The sequence below is a fragment of the Mustela nigripes genome, chromosome 4 (assembly GCF_022355385.1).
Source record: "Mustela nigripes isolate SB6536 chromosome 4, MUSNIG.SB6536, whole genome shotgun sequence".
In the NCBI taxonomy this organism is placed as follows: Eukaryota; Metazoa; Chordata; class Mammalia; order Carnivora; family Mustelidae; genus Mustela; species Mustela nigripes.
The window spans coordinates 62,572,265-62,594,433 of NC_081560.1; the positions used below are offsets into that span (position 1 = coordinate 62,572,265).

The 22,169-nt window shown below is 36.6% G+C and overlaps 1 protein-coding gene across 1 annotated transcript in view; it reads left to right on the forward strand.

Annotated features, from left to right (window-relative positions):
• THSD7A (thrombospondin type 1 domain containing 7A) overlaps window positions 1–22,169 on the forward strand; it is a 469,954-nt gene that overhangs the window by 298,216 nt on the left and 149,569 nt on the right. The window contains exon 6 of the mRNA XM_059396774.1: window positions 914–1,126. Coding sequence (XP_059252757.1) covers window positions 914–1,126 — 213 coding nt within the window. The remainder of the gene's footprint in view (window positions 1–913; window positions 1,127–22,169) is intronic.

Sequence of the window (22,169 nt, forward strand, 5' to 3'; positions counted from 1 at the left end):
CCTCAAAAAACAAAAACAAACAAACAAACAAACAAAAAAACACTGTATTACTCTGAAGGTAAGAAAGGAAAAAATAACTATTGCTCTTATGATGCAAATGATATATCTAAGAGGAGTAGATGAAATGTAGTGGTTTCCTTTGTGGTGGTATGATGGGGTAGTTCTCACAGGACCTAGTAATGAAAAACATTTTCTCCCAAAGACAGTTTTCTAGTGATTCTAATATGTTCACATAGCAATAAACAGACTTATTAATTTTGGTACACCCTGTCCAGAAGGACAACACGTAGGTGCTATTAAAGCACAGAGCACGACTCTGAAGAGACCTCATTAGTGCCCAGACGCTTTATATCATCACTGGTTCATATTTCTAGGGCTTCGAAAATCAACTTAAGGCTCAAAGAGACACTTTATCTGGGACCATCCAACTTCTCAGAGGTTTCTTTTCAAATTTAATTATGTGATAGTGCTGAAAAATTCAAAGTAATAGCACTTTCTCTGGTCATGAATATTTCTAAATAGCTTGAGATTTCATTGTCTCTTTGAATATTTTATAACTACAGACTTTTCCAGATCAACCGAAATCATTTTCTGTTTGCGTCTTTGTCTGTCTGTCTGTCTGTCTTTCCTTCTCTGCTTCTGCCTCTCTACCCCTCTCCAATCCTGTGAAGGAGATAAGAGATATATGATTTTTCTTGCCTTCCCTCCTTGGCCATTCTGTTCATTCATTTATTCACTTAATAAATGATTATCGGGCTCACATAAACTAGAGTTTGGGGATATACAACTGATTAAAGCAAATATGAATTTTACCCTCTGCCCTCATCTAGCTTTCCCTCAAGTTTTCATTCAGCCTTTGGAAATATTCAGCCCAGGGCAGTAACAATAAGTATGTCCTTCCCCAATCATTCAGGTTTCAAACTGAGGAAGCGGCGTATCACCAATGAGCCCACTGGAGGCTCTGGGGGCACTGGGAACTGCCCTCACTTACTGGAAGCCATTCCCTGTGAAGAGCCATCCTGCTATGACTGGAAAGCAGTGAGGCTTGGAGACTGTGAACCAGACAATGGAAAAGAGTGTGGCCCAGGCACCCAAGTTCAGGAGGTGGTGTGCATCAACAGTGACGGTGAGTCGGGCAGGTGCCTCTACCCTGTTGGTGAATGTCTTTTCAACCTTGGCGCTATGCCTTCACTTAGTTAAAATCTCCTGTCCCTTCATCAAAATGTGCTCCCCGTACAAGTGCAGAAATAGCTGCTTCTTTCTTTCTTCTTTCCTCCCTTCTTCCTTTTTGCTTTCCCTCTCTCTGTTCTTCCCTTCTCTCTTTCCCTTTTTCTCTTTCTTTCCTTTTTTCTTTTCTTCCTTCTTTTTTTTGTTTCTTTTTCTTTTCTTACCCCCTATTTCTTAGCCTCTCAATCTCTCTCTCTCTCTCTTTCCAATGGTGGCAATGAGGAGGTTCTTTGAACAATCACAGGGTATTTTTTAATTTGAAAGCAGGTAACATAGAATAAAAATTAAATCCTCATCAAGGCAATGAATTTTAAATTGCCATTTAAAAATAGCATGGAGGAGCACCTGGGTGGCTCAGTTAGTTAAACATCCAACTCTTGATCTCGGCTCAGGTCTTGATTTCTGGGTGGTGAGTTCAAATCCTGTGTCAGTCTCCACCCTGGGCATGGAACCTACTTTAAAAAAAAATTTAGCCTGGAAAGGTAACATTTTCTAAGTGGGCAATTTTAATTTGCCAAAATATTTAAACAAAGGAGGATTGCAAGAATTAGTTGACTTGACTCAAGATGCCTTTATTTTCTGCTCTGATATCGTGTCTTAGGATGTAATTTAATTTCCAGACAACTAAGCCACATGGCCTATTGTGGTCTAGGTTCCTGAATCAACCTCTGACTCCTGCCCCACTCCCACCCCACACCTCCCCAGCCCCACCCAGGAATGTCCTAGAAGTACTGTGATGGTGATTTTCCACAAGATTCCTTTCCTAAACCATAAGAATTGCCATAAAAAATCATAATAATAAAATTTTTTTTAATTACCTTAGACTTTCACAACTGATTTTTGTTTGATAAAATATACTGTCTTGTTGTTACTCTGATGTGAGATTTTTTAATATTCTTTCCATGAATGCTGCTACTATTTTGGGGAGATCCCCTTACGCTTCAGTAATCTCTGAGTCACACTTAGGAAACATAGAGCTCCTCACAACATAGTTTAAAACCTTTGACTAAGATCATCTTTAAGGGTCCTTTCAACTCTCGAATGCTGTGACTCTGCACATCAGAGCAGCATGAGCACCAAGCCCCAGGGTCCCATGATTTGACAGTTTATGCGGTTTACAGCATATGCAGAAACATTCTGGTGCCCCCTCAGGGGCAGTGGAACATCTGGTAACCGTCATATTTCCTTCCATCCTATTTTCTTCCAGCAAGCAGAATTGTTTCCTCCTGTGACTCAGTCACTGTTCAGTAGAGAAAGATACTCTCTGGGGTAAGACATGGACAGACCCTGCTAGTACTGAGAAATTAGCCTTTCGACTTTGAGACGTACAGTGTTGTCTTTGTCCAGGGACCAACATCATCAAGCAGGACAGCATTGGGTAAAATCCAGACCGGCACTTGAGGTGGAAAGGCAGAAAAGGGGATTATTGCTTCAGATATTTTAGGATGAATTTTATGTATTCTGGGTTTTTTTTTCTAGATTTACTGCTTTTCATAGATAATTACCCATGATACATCCTCTCTTTAGCCCTTACCCAGTTCTACTCTAAAGGGAAAGAAAAGAAGGACATTGACATCTAATGGGGAAAAGAAGCAAAAGAATTGCATTTATCCATCTACTTCAAATCTTTGTGGATTAGATGGCAATCTATGTTTTCTTCTTTCTGAGTTGCTTTGAAAATAATGAGTCATGTTTATTTCAGCATCACTGGTATCTCCCTTACTGATACTTCTTACTAATTTTTTTCCTAAATTCAAAATTTTTTCATGTCCTTCTCTAGACCTGGGGATCCCACACTTTGTATAAGGTGTATGGGAGTAAACTAAGATGACCAAAAAAAAAAAAACAAAAAACTCTAATAAGATAGAAAAGTTCCTTGTGCATGGAACTTCTGCCTAAATATTATTAAATGAAAAATCAGAAGATCGGGACGCCTGGGTGGCTCAGTTGGTTAAGCAGCTGCCTTCAGCTCAGGTCATGATCCCAGCGCCCTGGTATCGAGTCCCACATCAGGCTCCTTGCTCAGCAGGGAGCCTGCTTCTCCCTCTGCCTCTGCTTGCCATTCTGTCTGCCTGTGCTTGCTCTCTCCCCCCTCTCTCTCTCTGATAAATAAATAGAATCTTTAAAAAAAAAAAAAAAAAAAAAACCTTTTAAAAAAAAAAAAAAAAGAAAAATCAGAAGATCAATGATCTTCTTGGGTGTTTGTACAAATTCAGTGTATTTTAAATACACAGAGGAACTGGCTATCTTAAAAATATCCATAGTTGATTTTTATTTTGTCAGCTAAAAAATATTTCATGACACAAGTAATCACCCCCTAAATTATCTTATGGAACGCTAAAACAGGAAAATACAGGCAGAGGAAGGAGTTACGTATGTCTTGTTATTTTGAGAAATAATGTACCTTATATCCTAAAACACGCATTGGTAGTTCCCAGGATGCCTCAGCTGGTCTCACTTTGCCTATATCCCAGAAAGAGTGAATTAAGGAAAAGAAGTATGCTATTGATATTCAATTTGTTGTTATTGTCCTTTATCAGGACATGTCTTTCCTCATTAAATTTTACTTTCTGACATGAATTTGTTATGGTGCAACTCAGTATTTTAACTGGCTTAACTATGGAACTGCATAAAATCAGGGCAGTTCTTCATCATTATAAATTCTCGAGGCTGCTCAAACTTGTATATACTGAAACCTAATTGTGCTGATAGAACAGAGCAAAAGCTGGAGACTTGTAAATACTACTCCAGTATTATCATGTGGTCACCTGGTAAGTGTTTAGCAGCTGCACCAAATGTTGTTTTGTAATTAAATCGAACCCAGGGAATTAAAGTTGATTAGTTGTACAGACTCTACCCCTAGGCCTGGCTGCAGCTATAGATTTTGTTTTATAATTAAGTTAAAGCTCAACTAGGGAAATGAAAAAATTAGAGCCTGTGAATGTTAGCAAATAATAAAAAGGCTTTTTTTTTCTCTCCCACGTTCCTCACAAAATTCACAACTTTGTTAGCGACCTCAAAGCATTTGAAGCCTCTTTTCTTTTTCCTGAAATATCCTCTGCCCAGGCTTCCTGAGATCATTAGGATTTGTTGCTGGTTATTATTCACTTTTCCAATTGTCTTTCAAGAAGCAGGATTGGGGAAGGGTTTTGAGAATACTCAGGAGGAATTTTACATAGATTCTCTGACAGACAGAGGGTATAAACAGAAATGTGAAACAAAAGAGAACTCAGAAGACAATTAGACTTCACAAAAAGAGATAAATATGTGATGTGTAGTAGAAAAAATATCGCTCATAATTTAAGGATCGTCAGAAAAGCAGTTCCCAATCTCTGAGCACAAATATAGGAATTATTCCAAACGTCTGATGGTGACATTGGGGTTGGGAAGAGGAGTGATCCTGGAGTTTTGTGGACTTTTAAGAAAAACTAAAAGCTGCCCTATTTCTATTTTTGTGAAATTTGTGTGTTTTATTTAAAGGCATAAATTTGGTGGGACAAGAGTACTTTTAGGACTCTTGATTGGTACAGTAACTAATTGGTTGTTTAGAGATAGAACAAAGCAAGACTTTTTAGGCTGAGAGTGGAAGAGAAAAATCCATTGTCTTATTGATTACTTAAGGAGACTATAAACCAAATATTGTTTGCACATAGCCCTCTTCTCTGTTGAAAAAAAATGATGCCACCCATATCACATTACTATGTGCTCTATTTCAGATATGACAATGTCAAAGCCACAGTTTTGTATTTTGTTTTGGTATTACAGTATAAGCAGTGAACTTCAGCAGTTTCAAAATGCCTACCACTCTTATGCTACACTTCTTAGTCTTTCCACATCAGCAAAAGCTAACATGTAACCACTGACATTGACGTGTGTGACTCACATTCATACCTGACAGATTTTTATGAAAACAAAATACAATATTTCTGTGGAAGTAAATCAATACAATTCATCATTACATTGCTCCTAAAGGCACAGTAGAAATAGCAGTGACCAGCCAGGGCCCTCAAAGTATACCATGTTATTCACGGAGCACTGTGGTTCTGGCTCACCTTCTTCCTCTTCCATAGGGTAAGACAAGTCATGTCAACATTTAAATAAATGAAAATGCCATTATTATATGGATAACCTGTAATCACTCTGATTTGTTAAAATCAGCTGACTTGAAATGTCACTAACAACAAATAATTTCCGTACACCCAAAACTTGATTGTAACACACCATTGGATGATGCCACTCTGGTTAAAAATTATTGAATTATTAAGAACGTATGCCAACAGATGCCTCATGTACAAATGGAAGTACTACATCAATAATGTAAATGGATATAAGATACATTATGTATATATTCATTTTACTCGGCTATTTTTTCAGTTTACCCTGTGAGATGCTAGATCCATTCTTGCAAAGAGTGTTCTGGATCCCCCAGTATCAGAATCTCCTTAAGTATGCTATGAACTCAGAATCCTCAGTCTTCTTTTCTACAGACCCAATGAATGCAGTCTGTGCAGGCAAGTCCCAGAAAGTGCATTTTTATGCAGCTCCCTAGATTGTTGCCATGTACAATGAAGTTTATGAACCAGTCTACTACAATAAGAAAAGGATTGTTTCAGTGGAGCAAGGCTCAACTCTGTTACCCAAACACTGTCAGCACCAGAGCAAACTGATTTGATTTGGATAATGCTTTAAAAGACCTGTGAATAAGAATACATTGAGATTAGTAGTGAGGCATGCCTTTACAGTAAGTTTTTCTGCCTCTTTTGGAACCACTTCTGTATCTCATCAGAAGTGCCAAAAGAGCCAGCTGTAAAAAACAGGAGATGATGATATTAATGTTCAGGGCCCTGGCTTGTCACGTGACTGCGTATTCTTTCTGAAATATTATAGTCCGAATTTCTTCCTTCTGGAATGACTGTGCATCCATACTTGAGTAGAGGGAAGGAAAGACTTGAATACTATTTCTTTCCTAAGTACTTCATGCCATACTTCTTTTTTCCCACATGTTCAGTATTAAGAGGAATATAAGGAAGGGGCTATCGTTTCAATATCTTGAGGTAAACACAGGAGTAAACATCTAGAAAACATTGAAAATTTTAAAACCTTTGGAAGGCAAGACTCAGTGTAGGGAAAGATGGAGTGAGGTACTGCTCTATTTTATTTTAAACCTTGTAGTATAATTTGTGTCCAATTTATAAATTGTATAAACATGGAATTATTTTGTCCAAATATGTATTTATTAAGAAAACAGTGTGGAGGGGGACAGAGGTATGTGGAATGAGATGTTAAAGAATGGGGAGCAGTTGGGGCCCCTGGGTGGCTCAGTGGGTTAAGCTTCTGCCTTCAGCTCGGGTCATGATCCCAGGGTCCTGGGATAGAGCCCCGCATGGGGCTTTCTGCTCAGCAGGGAGCCTGCTTCCCTTCCCCTCTCTCTGCCTGCCTCTCTGCCTACTTGTGATCTCTGTAAAATAAATAAATAAAATCTTAAAAAAAAAGAATAGAGAGCAGAGTATTCCAAGAATAGGAAGAGAGATTATAATAGTTTATAGTTGAGACTAATATTTTGACTAATTGAGAGTATTCATAAGCTCTCTTGGAAGCATAAGCCAGGTCAAGGGTTATGATGCACACAGTTTATTAAGGATATGCTCCCAGGAGAAACCAGTAAGAGGAGGGGGAGTAAAGAAGCAAAATTGAGAAGAGGAAATGTGTGTTGGGTTCCCAAGACTGCAATATGGTCCTGCAATTCACTAGAAGGACTCATAGAACTCAACACAGAGTCATACCCAGAAATATGATCTTTTACAGTGAGAAAATACAAAGTGTGAGAAAATACAAAGTAGAATCAGCAAAGGGAAAAGGCACATGGGGCAAAGTCTAGAGGAAACCAAGCACAAGTTTCCAAGGGTCCTCTCCCCATGGCATCACCAATGCATTGCGACAGACCACGTGCAGCATTGTCTTCAGGGAAGCTCATCTGAGTCTAGGTGTTCAGGTTTATGTTGGGGGTCAGCCATGTAGTCACTCTCTGATAAGCTCATAAAAAATATTCTAGACTCCCAGAAGGAAAGTACATGACCGGCCTAAACCACATCGCTTGTGCAAATACTTTAAGTACAGTGATCAACACTTCTCATTTTGAGAATAGTGGAAGTCTCCAGGAACTTAAGTTCCCAGATACAAGCCAGGGGTCAGCCTAGTGAACAAGACTGTCTAAGGGTGACACTCTTGGGCCTGCTGGGTTAACTGTTTTGCACAGGAAAACAGCGAAGTTGCAGACTCACTGATACTCGAGTTTAAATTAAACCACAAAGGTTGTGATTTTAGGAAAAAAGAAGCTGGGCTTTTTAAACTTGCACTGGTCACCCGTTGGCTCACAGCTGCTGCAGGAAGGAGGAAGATGGGGCCCAGAAACTTCTAGTTCTCTCTATTAGTCGGACGACTCTAGTGCCCAGGGTAATTCGCCTGAAGGTCAATATGAGATATTAGCCCCAGAATCTGAGAGATGGGTGCAAAGATCCAGGAGTAAAAAGGGTCCCAGGAGTTCCAAGCTCTGCAACAATATTGTCCAGGAAGAGATTCAGTTATGGTGGGGAAGGTTTATAAATGTTATGTGTACTAAGCAAACCTAAAACCTTATGATTGTGTCTTTAGTACCACTACAGAGGAATATCCATGAGGATATGCATTTTCCAATTTAGGAAAATGATTTGGTGGGACATTTTGGTTGACAGATATATGTACTCTTTATATTGCCTGATTAATAACAAGAGAAGAGCTGAGTTCTGCAAAATAAAATAGAATATTTAAGCTACCTGTAGCAGTATGGAGAGAGATGTATGGAGCTTGGGGATTGATAAAAAGATGTAAGGAGGGTCTGAAAGAAGTGAGAGAAATGATCTCAATGAAGACAAAGTTTGAGGAGGGTCACAGCTAACTAGAAACACCCTTTAGTATGAAATAGGTTTCTTTAGGATGGTACAATTTTCTTGAGGTCATTATTAATAACCACCCCCGTTGTTCTACTAAGTATCCTGCTTTGAAAAGCAAATGATCACCCTAGGAATGACTGATGGAGGCAAAAATTTGGAATGAGAAGTTTTAGGAGAAATATTAGCTCCATGAAAACCCCAACAGAAAATGAAGACAGAGAGGATCTACAGCCACTTAAGAGGCTGCTGAATTCCCCAGCCAAATTCAAGTAATTCTATTTGAATTTTAATGGAAAAATGAAACTTCAAAAGGCTGAAAAAAAGCAACAGATACTGAGATTGTTTAATATTTGAAGATGTTAGACTATCTTTTTGAGAACATAAAGAGTGTAGTCATAAATATTTTTGTTCCTTTCCACCAGGAGAATAAATTTTGTGCTGTATTTTGTCATAATTATTTATCAATGACGGACGAGAAGTGAGAGTTAGGGAAACTTAAGTTACAATTTGTGTAATTTTAGAAGAGAAACTAACCTAAGTCAGATTGACTTCTAAAACTTTGGTGAGAATTCCAGGTTCGGATCAATTCAAATGTCTGTAGACCTAGATGAGAACACAATTTCAAAAGCAGGATCACTATCTGGAACTGGAATCTGCTTCTTAACACAAATTACACAGCCATTACATGGAAAAGCTGATCTTTTAAATGCAAGAATATGTCCTATAACTGAATTGTTTTTCCATAATTTAAGTAATAAATCAACTAAGAAGTTCCCCTTCCTGGAGAATGCCATGCCATTTAATGTGTTTGGAATATAATTAGGTTGGATGTTATGCTTAAATCTAAGGTCTCTTACTTTACAATTAGGATCATCTAACACAGTTGGTAGGAGTTTTTTCCTATAATTGGGTTGAGATTCTTATTTAATTTGTTGTAAAGATGAAAGTCATTATCGCTTTTTAGAAAATTAAGGCAGTAGGTTATTCTTTAGTGTTGGTTTGTACTAACCACAATTTTATTTTGGCTTAAAAAATCTAGCATAGGATAACCTGATCTGTCTACCGTGGTGTGCGTGTGTGTGTGTGTGTGTGTGTGTGTGTGTGTGTGTGCGCGTGTGCACACGCACGTATGTATTATATTTTAATACACTGCTTTTTTTATTGTTTTTTTTTAAGATTTTATTTATTTGTGAGAGAGAGACAGATAGAGGTACAGAGATAGTGAGGGAGCATGAGCCAGGAGGAGAGGGGGAAATAGGTTCCCCACTGAGCAGGGAGCCCAATGCAGTGCTCGAACCCAGGACCCTGGGATCATGACCTGAGCCAAAGGCAGACACTTAACCAGCCAAGCCACCCAGATGCCCCTATTTTGATATATTGTTAATAAAAATTATTTTTTGTTTTTAAGGAAACCATCTGGATTGAGCCAGTGTTCTTTTGCATTTAAATGTCTTAGTGAAGAATAGGGCTTTATAAAGAATTTTCTTTTTTTTTAAAAGTAAGGGAGAATTAGTGGAAGCCTCAGATAAGGCTAAATAAGTTAAATAAGCAATAGTTTACTTACCGCTTTATAAGATACAACATAAATTTCCCACTAAGTGCTACCTATCACTTCAAGTAGGAAATATAAGAAAAAAAATAAAGACAAAAAGCCTTTCACTTTATCATAGGTAGTCAAGCACCTTTACAAAACCCAAGGCAGTCAGTTTACTTATAGCTGCATCAGTAAAGACCAGTATGGGTGGAAGGGACACTTTCAGTCAAATTAGACAGAAGCTGAATTTTTAAACCCAACAGCTGCATCTCTTTCCTTACATTATCCTTTGTTTGCTTCTTCATCTCTGCTTATCTCTTATCGCCTGTCAGACTTTGTCTTCCCATGACCTCATGGATTTTACTTTCTTCTGATTCCTTTCCTACCTCTCAGGCCATGTATCACTTAACTCTTACCGGCTAACATATCACCTTAAAACTCCCTGGCTGAAAACAAAACCAATTCAGATTTTCCATGATTCTGGGACTTTCCAGTTCAGGTTTCATCTGGGCTCATTTATGGAGGTTTGGCTATGACTAGAAGGTCCAAGATGGCCTCCCTCATGTATTTCGGAATTGGTACTGTGTGCCGAGGCACATTGGTGCTTCTCCACTTGGACTCTCTTCCTCCTATAACCTAGACCAGCTTTCTTAAACGGCAGTTTGGGGGCATTGCTCTGACAGGACAAAAACAAGCTGGCAGACTCTCGAGCTGCACGTTGTCACTTCTGCAACATTCTCTTGTTCAAAGCAAGTCACAGTGATGACTCAGATTTCATGGGTAGAGAAATAGACTCCATCTCCTGATGAGATACAAAGAATTATGGCAAAAAAATTTAATTTGTTACAGTCCACCATCTTGTCTCAATTGTTTTCATTCCTCCCACAGGCAAAGTACAGCCCGTCCTAACCCAAGAACACCAAGATTCCCATACAGTTATATCAGTCACCATTTCATGACCTGCATCTGATTCAGATATAGACGACTCTTGTCAGATACAGCAGTTGGGTGTGGCTATTCTTTTATCTTCATTGATTGATCAATTGCACATGTGATTTTTTCCCCCACAAGGAAACTTATCATAAAGTCTCTTCTGTATACTTCAGAATAACTTAATATTGTCCATTAGTCATAGATTTTTTTAGGAAAAAATATACAATATAAAAAATACATAAAATATTTTAATGTAATCTTGTTTGATTAACTTAGAATTATAGAATTTGCCATCTTAAACAGAATTGTGGTTTGTATTCTCCACATCGTACCATACACGTACACCGAAAACCATTATTATTTTAGAAAATGAGACTAGAGTACTTACTTTTAAAATTCTTTTGACCAGTTAGGGCTTTTGTCCCTAACTGGTATATTTCCAGTCCTTTCTGTTTTCTAAAACTGTATTTTATCATGGTGCTTAAATTTTCTTCCTACTAATTAAATCCTATATCCAGAAACCTTCCCTGTGAGCTTACAAAGGTCTTTCGATATTGTTTTTCTTTCTTTTTATTTTCTCTTGAAAATAATCCAATCTTACAGAACCTTTGAGTTTAACTGAATGTCTGCAGAATTTTTTAAGGTGCCAAAAAATGGAAAATATGACTTTCATTTTAAAAGATACTTTAATTTCTGGAGACCATAAAAATTTGAACCATTCAGGTAATTTATTTAAAAAAAAAAATAGAACCCTTATGTCCTTAATTGAAGGCACACATGTTTTCAAGATCTTATTCTGTACTAGTGTGGTGCTTTACACAAAGTAAAACAGTTCCCTCTGAGATAAAGACTTCATATAATCAGTTCATGTTACCTATCACAAATAACCTGATTTCATATTAAAATTGGAACTCTTTTGTGTCTAGGGTGTGGTCTATTAACTAGGATCCAAGGCCTCTTAACTAGAAAGATATCTCCCCCTCATTCTGTCCACATATACAACATATAGTGATATAACAGAGAACAGAAAATCAGAATGGATTCTCCCATTCAAAAATGAGAAAAATCAGAAGCATTCGGAAGTGTCCAGTCTTCATCAGTTCTGAAATCCAGCCTGTTGCCTCTTTACCAGGGACAGGGGAATTCCTTGATCCTAGCCTGTGTTTGTTCTCTGAAAGTCGTTCTCCAGTCCGACATTCTCCTTGCCTCTTTGGTCTTCACTCTGGGTTCTTGTATCTTCCATAGATGTCTTACCCTTTTTATAAGATATGGCTTCTATTTGAAGCTGATGAGCTTTCTCAGTCTGACTCCCACTCATATAAATCAGAGCCCAGGAGCCTTTCTTTCATTTTGAGTTGTTTCAATTTCTCGAAGACTAAGTTGGCAGTGTTTTAACAATACAACACTTAATGCTTTGGGTTTCTTATGAATCTCATTGGAGATCACTCCATGTCCCAAAAGCCATTTCCATAATTTATTTAATTTGTTTTTGAGAAAAGCCTCTCTTTAGTTTGGACCATGGATGAGGCTACTTTAAGATTTTTAGAAGCCTTTTGTATAACTGAGAGAGTCTTCTAGGAATCACTTAACTATTTCTGAGGTATTATCAAAGAACTTTTAGCTACATCCTTAAATTGATTTTTACCTTAGGCCATTTATTACTCTGAAAATCTTTTGCCAAATGACTAGAGGTGAAAAACCATTCTATTTTCCATTTCAGCCACTATGGCAGCATATAAATTCCATTTGCACACAGAATTTTTCCTTCTTAGTTTATTTCTCTCCTTATAGCATATCATCCTCTAGAGGAAAAATTAAATGGACATTTTTAACATTTTTCCTGAAAATATCCTTATCTGTATCCACAGGTTCATTAGACACATTTTCCACCTTTACAAGTTTCCTTAAGTAATTAATTGTTTTGCCACTTTTTCATCAGTATGTGACACGAGATTCTCTGTCTCCATCCTCCATTAAACATCTTCTCACCAACTTTCAGCTTTTACCCCCCCCAAAGTCTCAAAGTCATTGCTTCATGTTTTAGGTTTTTGTTAAAGCAGCACCCCATTTCTAGGTACTAAGGTTTTTGTCAGATATGTATGCTGTGTAATATACCACCCTACACTTAATGATTTAAATTTTTTTTTTCTCTCTCAATTCTATTGCTTGGCGGGGCAGTTCTGGAATCATTGGTGCAGCTATGTTCAGCCAGAAGGATGGTGTAACTGGGACGTCTAAGTTGGCCTCCTTAATATCAATGAAGTTACCTCATTTTTTTCTCCATGTGTTCTGTCATCTGGTAGTGCACAGTGGCTTCTCTTCAAGGTGATCTCAGGACACTGTTCCAATAGGGCAAAACAGATGAATGATCTCTTCATTTTTGGGTTCTGGGATAATCATAAAATCACTTCTACCATGTTCTTTGGGTCAAAGTACGTTGGAAGGCCAGCCAGATTCAAGGTATAGTAGAATCAGTTATATGTTTTGATGGGAGGTTCTCAGAATTTGTAGATATATTTAATCTATACAGGCTACTTATTCTGTTTGATATATATTCACATATATATATCTGTGTGTGTGTGTGTGTGTGTATTTTTTAAATTTTTCCCCCTCTGCTTCTTCCTTAAATGATAACATTCCCTTTCGACCTTCTGCTATAAAGCTCTATTCAGAAGCCCCAACTGCAACCTGCTGATATTTCAAAGGCAGTATGTACCAAAGTCAGATCCATCATCTTTCCTTCAAAGTTGGTTTCTCCTCCAGTGTTTCTAACCTAGTTCACAGCACCACAATTTGCTCAGTCCTGATAGAGTGGCATCTGTGAAGAGACACGAAAGTAGGAAAATCCTATGAAAATCTGGGAGGATAATGTTCTAGGCCTAAGGAGCACCAAATGCAAGACCTTGAGGTAGGAACGTCTTTGAATCTGAGAACAAGGCAGCCAGTGTGTTTGCAGTAGTGTGGATTAGAGAAAGCATAGTAAGGGATGAGGTCAGAGAGGATATAACGGAGTTATATCCTTTGTCTTTGTCTTTTACTCTCAGATGAGAATCTGTTAGAGGATGTGAACTAACAAGTGTCAGAAGTGACTTGTGTTTTTAAAGAATAACTCATGTTGCTTTTGTATCAGGTTTTTCTTCTTCTGGAATTACAAGTCTACTACCATAAATCCTCTCTTGATTATGCCATTTACATGCTTAAAATCTCTTGTTGGCTGCCATGGTGTTGCTTTTTTACATAAAGTTCAAAGCCCTTTGGGAATGACGGAATGTCTCCTCAGTCTCATCCTGCTCTTTTACCAGTTGCCTTTTCTGCCCTTCTGTTGGTTACACCATTGTACATTTTACAGAATTCGGTGATTTATACTTTATTGTTGCCTACTATCCCTTCTATACTGGTACTTACTATGGGGTAGGGATCAGCCCTTATTTTTTTTTATACAGATTTCCTAGTGCTGTTTCACATTGCAGATTGTCAATAAATCTCTGATTCATGGCTAATTTCTAGCTTTCTTTTATCCATAAACATCATATCTTTTCAGGAAATGCCTCACAGTTTCTCCTTAAGTAAATTTTTGTTATTGCTCCCACCACAAATTCAAATTTTGCCTACCAGATGTCAGGCAAAGCACGACACCGAATTGCACACTCTATTACCATCTCAATATGCCTTCAAATTCTATTACGCTTAAGTCCCAGAACACCAGAGCAAAACAGCTACTGCATTTGCATAAGAGAAAAAAACCCAGAATGTTCATAAAATCTTATAATCTTAAGGATCCCTCTCACAGCATGTTATCATTTGACTGTTTTTTGTTGAGATTCAATTATCTGAAACCCAGTCACTGAAGTACTGAGTATAGGTTCAAATGCTAACTTTATTACTCTTTTTGTCAGGTAATTTAAATCCCCTGTGACTAAGTTTTCTCATCTGTAAGATACAAATAATACAATTACCTACTCATAGTATTGTTGTAGAGTACACATGAGTTAATATAGGTTAAGTGCTAAGAAGTGTGCCTGACACATAATAAAAACTGCTTTAAGTATTCGCTGTTACCTATCATTCATCTGAGATGAGTTCAGTAGCAAAAAAGTTAACCAAGCACAAAGATCCTTCTTTTTTCTTTGTTTGGCTAAGTATAAGAATTTTATTACTTACCTATATTGATCAAATGATTTAAAGTCCATCTCACTTATTTTCATAACACCCTCACTAAATTAGGGTACTTATTTTCAAAGCATACATATGTATGTATGTATCTGTATATTGACTTAAAGAAATGGATGCCTAATTTCTATTCTCTTAGATATCAAAAAATAATAATGGTAAATTCCATAATAGAAAATCATATCATCTATTTCACTTGTTAAATTCCATAATAGAAAATCTTTTTACCCGCTTCCTAGATTAAGGACATAGACCTCTGAATTGATGTTTCTTTTTTTTCCACTTGACACATATTATTGATTCAGACTAGTATTGAGCTAGTAATGTTTCCTGAAGAGAACCAAGATTATTTCAGTGCTATCAAACTTTGAAAATTAATTCTTATAACAATTTGATATTAACTTTAAAGTAGATTATACCTGTGCATTTGTTATTTGTATGATGTTAAAAATGCACTAAATATGTCACACAGAGAAAGTTGTAGTTTTTCTTTCCTTAGCAAGATAACAAGCTACTGACTGTAGCCAGAAATTGGACTTTACTTATATAACATCAGACAAGATTTTCATGGAATGGCAATTAAATATAATGAGAAAAGAACTCTGTTGTAATCTTTGAACGTCAAAACTACTGGTACTTAGCACTGCATTATGTGGGAGCTGGAGAAAATATATCTTCCCCCCAAAGTCACCAAAATCCATACAAGGAAGTGAAAGAGAAGATGCTACTTAGCTGTGATAAATCTGAGATATATTATCTTAGGGACACCTATTTTGAAACAGGGAATGAAGTATGAAAAACCTAACATTGTAGTGCTTTTTTTTGACTTTCAATTTTGCCAATACACTGAAACAGCATAAAGAATTTTAAGTAAATTAGTAAAAATTTTAAATCTTATATCTTAAAATTTTAAATATTTGAGCAAAAGAAATTGCTGAATTGATAGAAAAATCTTAAAAGGTATATATTAATCATGTGTTGTTTGCCTTGTCAACATTCATTCATTCTCTTCTCTCATCAGCTGTGTCTTCAGATTTTTTTGGGGGGGGGGATTCATCTACTCCCTAAACCTATTCACAAGGCATGCTAGGATTGATCACATCTCCCAGCCAAAGTTGGATCCCATCTACCTGGCTATAGTGATCATTAAAGATGAATATGAGCCAGTCTGGGCTAGGGCGAGCAAGAGAGAAAATACCCAAGAACTTGTGCAGAAATAACCAAAAGAAACATTGGCGCAGGCCAGTGTCACTACATAACATTGATAATATAAAAGGCAGAGAGGAGAGATGAAGGCGTTTATTGGTATGTTTTGAGCTATTGGCTCTACTTTCACCGCAGGCCATTTTTAATCCTTACCCAAACCATTTTTTAAACCAGGAAAGTCTCGTCATTATTTTTAACCCAAAGAGCTCTAACTGATACGGAAAAAAGACTGGGAAGACAGTCCTTGCTTTGATTGAGTGACTAGCTGGCTTGTACTCCCAGATGTATCCAAAATTCACCACCAAACAAGTATTCACTCCACTTTTTCCTTAAGAATATATCTAAGAAAACATTTGCAAAATCCCTAGAGTATACTAAAAAGGGTCTAATGAAGCTCTTCCATATGAGTTTTTACAGAAGATTTCTCATTAGAAAGAATGCAGGTAATAGTCTGGTTGGAAGAGAAAATTGTTTTGTTTCTGCAGAGCATTTGATGTTAGATTAAAGAAACATCAATTGTCCTTACCAGAACAGAAGTAGGCCAAGAGAAGTAGTGGAGTGTCTAAAGTGCCACAAGTCATCTTTTTTCTTTTTTTTTTTGGTTACTATTTTTATAAAAGCTTTTTTCATTCCTATTCTCTTCTACCCTTTTTTTAAATTGGTAGTAATACATTTTTTAATTGAAGCATAGTTGACTCAATGTTACATTAGTTTCATCTTTTAATTGAAGCATAATTGAGACAATCTTACATTAGTTTTAGGTGTACAGCGTAGTGATTCTGTAACTCTGTGTTATACAATGTTCACCACAACTGTAGCTATCATCTGTCACCAAACAACACTGTCACCAAACAACATTCCCTATGCTGTTCCATTCATCCCCATGACTTAATTCATTCCATAACTGGAAGCCTGTATCTGCCACTCCTTTCACCTGTTTTGCTCATCCCCGACCACTCCCCACTCTGGCAACCATCAGAAAGTTCTCTGTATTTATTGTTTTGGGTTCATTTCTGGTTTTTTGTTTGTGTGCTTATTTGCTTTAGGGTTATTTTAGAATATACACACAATATACACAATACACACACACACACACACACGCGCGCACACACACACACAAACACATATATATATATATCAATAAAGTCATTTATTTTTCTTTCCTTGGCACATTTCACATAGCGTAACACCCTCTGAGTCCATCCATGTGGTCACAAATGGCAAGATCTCATTCTTTCAATGGCAGAGTAACATTCCTGTGTGTGTGTGTGTGTATCAGTCACACCTTTTTTTAATCCACTCATCTTGGTAGACACTTAGATTGCTTCCATGTCTTAGCTCTTGTGAATAATGCTGCAATACCCATAGGGGTGCATATATTTTTTTCAAATTAGTATTTTCAATTTGGGATGTAAATAACCGGTTGTGGAATTACTGCATCATATGGCAGTCCTATTTTTTTAATTTTCTGAGGACCCTCCATACTGTTTTCCACAGTGACTGTGCCCAGTTCATGAGGTTTCCCTCTTTCCACATTCTCACCAAGACTTTCTGTTCTCATCTTTCTGATGCTTGCCATTCTGACAGGTGTAAAGTGATATCTCATTGTTTTGATTTGGAATTCTCATAATTAGTAATGAGCATTTCTTCACGTCTCTTGGCCATCTCTATCTTTTTTGGACACATGTCTTTTTAGGTCCTCTGTATATTTTTAACTGGATTATTTGTTTTTGGGGGGTGAAAAGTTGTATAAATTCTTCAGATATCTTGGATATTAACCCTTTAGCAGTTGTATCATTTGCAAATATCTTCTATTCAGTAGGTTGCCTTGTTGTTTTGTTAATGGTTTCCTTTACTGTTGTTAAAGCTTTTTATTTTGGTGTCATCCCAATAGTTTATTTTTACTTTCGTTTCTCTTGTCAGAAAAGACTACCCAGAAAAACGGTGTTAAGATCAACATCCAGGAGATTACTGCCTATGTTTTCTCTAAAGAGTTTTATGGTTTTAAGTCTCACAGTTAGTGTTTAATCCATTTTGAGTTTATTTTTGTGTATGGTATAAGAAAGTGGTCCAGTTTCATTCTTTTGCATGTAGCTGTCCAGTTTTCCCAACACCATTTGTTAATCTTTTTCTCATTGCATATTCTTGACTCCTTTGTCGAAGATTAATTGACCAGGTAATCATGGGTTTATTTCTGGACTTTCTATTCTGTTCCATTGATCTGTTTGTCTGCTTGTACCACACTGTTTTGATTACTGTAACTTTGTAACATATCTTGGAATTTGGGATTGTGCTACTTCCAGCTTTATTTTCTTTTTTCAAGATTGTTTTGGCTATTCAGGGTCTTTTGTGGTTCCAGACAAATTTTAGTGTTATTTGTTCTAGCTCTGTGAAAAATGCTATTGGCATTAGTATTGATAGGGATTCACTGAATCTGTAGATTGCTTAGGACAGTATGAACATTTAAATAACATTAATTATTTGACTCCATGGGCATAGTATACCTTTCCAGTTATTTGTGTCATCTTTAATTACTTTTATCAGTGTTTTTTTAGTTTTCAGGGTACAGATGTTCACCTCCTTGATTAAGTTTATTCCCTGATATTTTTCTTTTATTTGGTGCAACTGTAAATGAGATTGTTTTTTCTCTTCTACCCCTTTGACATTAGAACATAGTTTTGCAGGAAATTGTTGCTGAGATCATGATAGAAGTGACATGTCACAAAATGTCTTCTTGATTTTTTAAAATAAGATTCCAAAATACCAGCTTTGATTCAGAGCTGTATCATGATCTTTAAGCAAAAAATTTATGCAGGAAGCCTTATAAATATTTAGTCTGGGCTTTTGAAGGCACCATAACCCAGGAAATGGCTGTATTTGAAGAGAGAGCTAGAACCCTCACGAGGAGTTCTGACTTCATCAAGAGCAATTTGACTTGGTTTGAACATACATTAGATTTTCAAGTTTGCTACCTAGCCTGACTCATTCATTGCTTTCATAACATTTATTATATCTGCTCTCTTTCAGACATTATAATATGTGCTAGTGAGATTCATATTAATAATGACAGCCTTAGAGATGGGAAAAATGTATAATCAAAATGTTTAAACAGTGCCATAATTTTTAAACTAGAAATATGTTCAGGTGCTCATGTCAACAGCGCATACACTAATATTGAAATATATTCGGGAAAAAAAAAAAGAAATCTATTCAGGGCACTGAGGAGCAGAGCAAGTAGTTTGCTGTCTGTGTTAGAGGGGTACTGAAGGCTTTAGAAAAAAGAGATGAGTTATGATGTTAACTCTAAGGATAAATAAAAATTGTTAAGGTCACTATATTTTAGGTTAAAAGCACAGCTTTACAAGAACAGAGAAATGTGAAAGAACTTGAGATACCTGGGATCTAGAAAGATTTGGGCTCGTCACTGTGGAGTTTGTATTTGGAAAGTTAAGAGACGAGTCTTTATGGCTGATACCAGACATAAAAGAAGCCTAGTTAAAGAGGCTCTGTTACAGCCATTGGAATCAAAAGTGTTCCACTAGGGAAGTGGTATAATCAGACCATTTAGAAATAGAACTGTAACCACAGAAGGGAGGAAGGAACGGGGAGACAGACACTCTTGTTCTCTTTTAAACTAAACCAAGAAGTCTGTTTGGCTATAAAACAAAATTTGATCTAAGCATAACCCTGCAGATTTTATTGCAGTGAAATTTGTTTTTAATCCGTGATGTTGATGTTCTCTTGTTCCCTGTCACCCATTAAATTTAGAAAGTGGGAAAATAAATCCATATGTTTTAAATTTATGTTTTATGTGAAAGAATTTTTATGGGTTGTCATAATGCTTATGAAAAGAAGGAGTGTTCCAAATGAGTATAATCTAGCAAGTAAATGAAAAAAGAAGTTATATTGAGCACTTTATTATTTATTTATTTTAAAGATCCCTGATAGTGTAGCTATAAGACTATCTTTCATAATTATTGGATAAATCTGTTTTTGAACTTTATGTATTCACACCTCTGACATCTACCTAAGAGTATGAAAGGTTGATATAATAATATTGGTGAATGCTGTAATTTTAAATATATATTTTATGTGTTGGGAATTCTTGAAAAAATAATACAATTGTATTAATTCTGTTACTTACACATTGTAGGTTTCTTAAGCTTTCCGTTCCCGAAATTCATCTAAGATCTTATTAACAATGGTGAAAATGTGATTGTTCTTATCTCTTTTATTTAAAAAGCTCATTTTTATGTATTTTCAATTTGATATGAAGAATATTACATTTATTTTATAGTTTGCTAATACATGCATGTAATGATATTTATTAGCAGGTGGATTTAAATTAAGTGATATTAGTGCTGTTTGGATGGACTATACTCTGGCATGATCTATTGATTACAGTTGGGGGGGGAAACAAAGTTGCATCTAAGTCATAAAAGAATCCTTTATCTTTGTTCACAGAGTAATAATTTGGTAAAAGCATTTCAAAATAGATTTACTGATGGTTTAAAGTATAGCTTCTGTCAATAGAAAGGCTAAGTATGAGAAAGAGGACCCTGTGTATGAGGAAAGTATCTTGTATCCCCAGAAAGTGGAAGTGCTTATCTTCCACTAAAATTGAGAAAGGCAAGGTTGATTCCCTGCCGTTTGTTAAAGATAATCCCACAATCATTTTGTCAAATTCAGGAAAAGGAACATTTCTTTTTTCGAACTCTTCTTTTATAACATTCTGTTTCATGTTGATTTGGAATATGCATTAACCAGACGTTCTGAATCAGGTATATCTTGATTTCTTTCCACCTTCATCCTTTCTCGTTGAAGAGAACGGCAGTCATTGTTTTAAAGTAGAGTGGCCTGTTACTCTGATATGTACAAGGAGGAAATAGAGTTTGGGGGCCATTCAGCGCAACCCTGGAGAGCTCAGACTGTATGGACCTGTGCTTTTGGCTGGATGGGCACATGTGAAATATAAAGATTGAAAAACATCTTCACAACCAAATCACCTTTCTACTTAGCTTAAATATCCATTTGTCTTGTAAAGTTCTTAAATCCGTTGAAAGATTATTCCACTGAGCTCCAGTAATTCTCCACTAAATTCCACTAAAGTTAACTCCACAATTAACTCCTCTAAAACACTAAAAAGTGTTTCTCTAAATGAGTGGGGTTCATGCTTTTTATAAAACAGTACATTTCTCAAATCTGCTCCAGCTGAGTGGTCTAGAAGATCATGAGTGCTCTTATACTAGGAATGGGCAACATGGCACAAACCTAGAAGCCCCAGCCCGTCTGGGAAGTTCTGTAGGCAGACTGTCATTATCTAGAATGTAAGGTGAGAGGTGCCCTTCTAGAGCCCTCCACTCCACCGTAAAACCAGGAACCAATTCATATAAACACTTCTACAAAAAGATGCAAATTGACGAGACAATATCTCTTTTTCTTTGTGTGTTGTAAAGCCAATAGAAAGGGCACCCAGTCCCATGAAATAAAACTCTTAGGAGAGAAACTGTAAATCATTATATCTATAGAATGTTGTTTAACGGTGATATTCTAAACCTCAAATATGTTTGTCTATACCACTTCTAGTAATCTACTGTAAGGATTATTACCCCTAATGTGAATTCTTCTTTTTTCTTTTTAAGATTTTATTTATTTATTTATTTATTTATTTGGCAGACAGAGATCACAAGTAGGCCGAGCGGGGTGGATGCAGGGGTAGGAAACAAGCTCCCTGCTGAGCAGAGAGCCTGCTGCGGAGCTTGATCCCAGGACCCTGAGACCATGACCTGAGCCGAAGGCAGAGGCTTAACCCACTGAGCCATCTAGGTGCCCCCTAAATGTGGATTCTTAAAGAAAAAATTATATACAACATTTACTAAAGAAGTAAGAAAGAAGTAGCCAATAAAGAAGACCTAAAAGGATTGCAAGAAAGAGTAGAGAAATATAAAAATATCTTTGTGTAGAAAAAATGCATTAGTTTTACTAATCTTTTACATAGTAGGACTATACAGTTTATTCTGGTCCGTGATCTTCCCATTTATTATTTTGGTCTATTCCTTTCTTTCACTAGGACTAAACTACTTTTTCATAGGCTGATCATTTAAATATTTAGGAAAGCCATTCTTCCTTCTCTTTCTTTTTTTTTTTTTTTTTTTTTTTTTTTTTTTTTT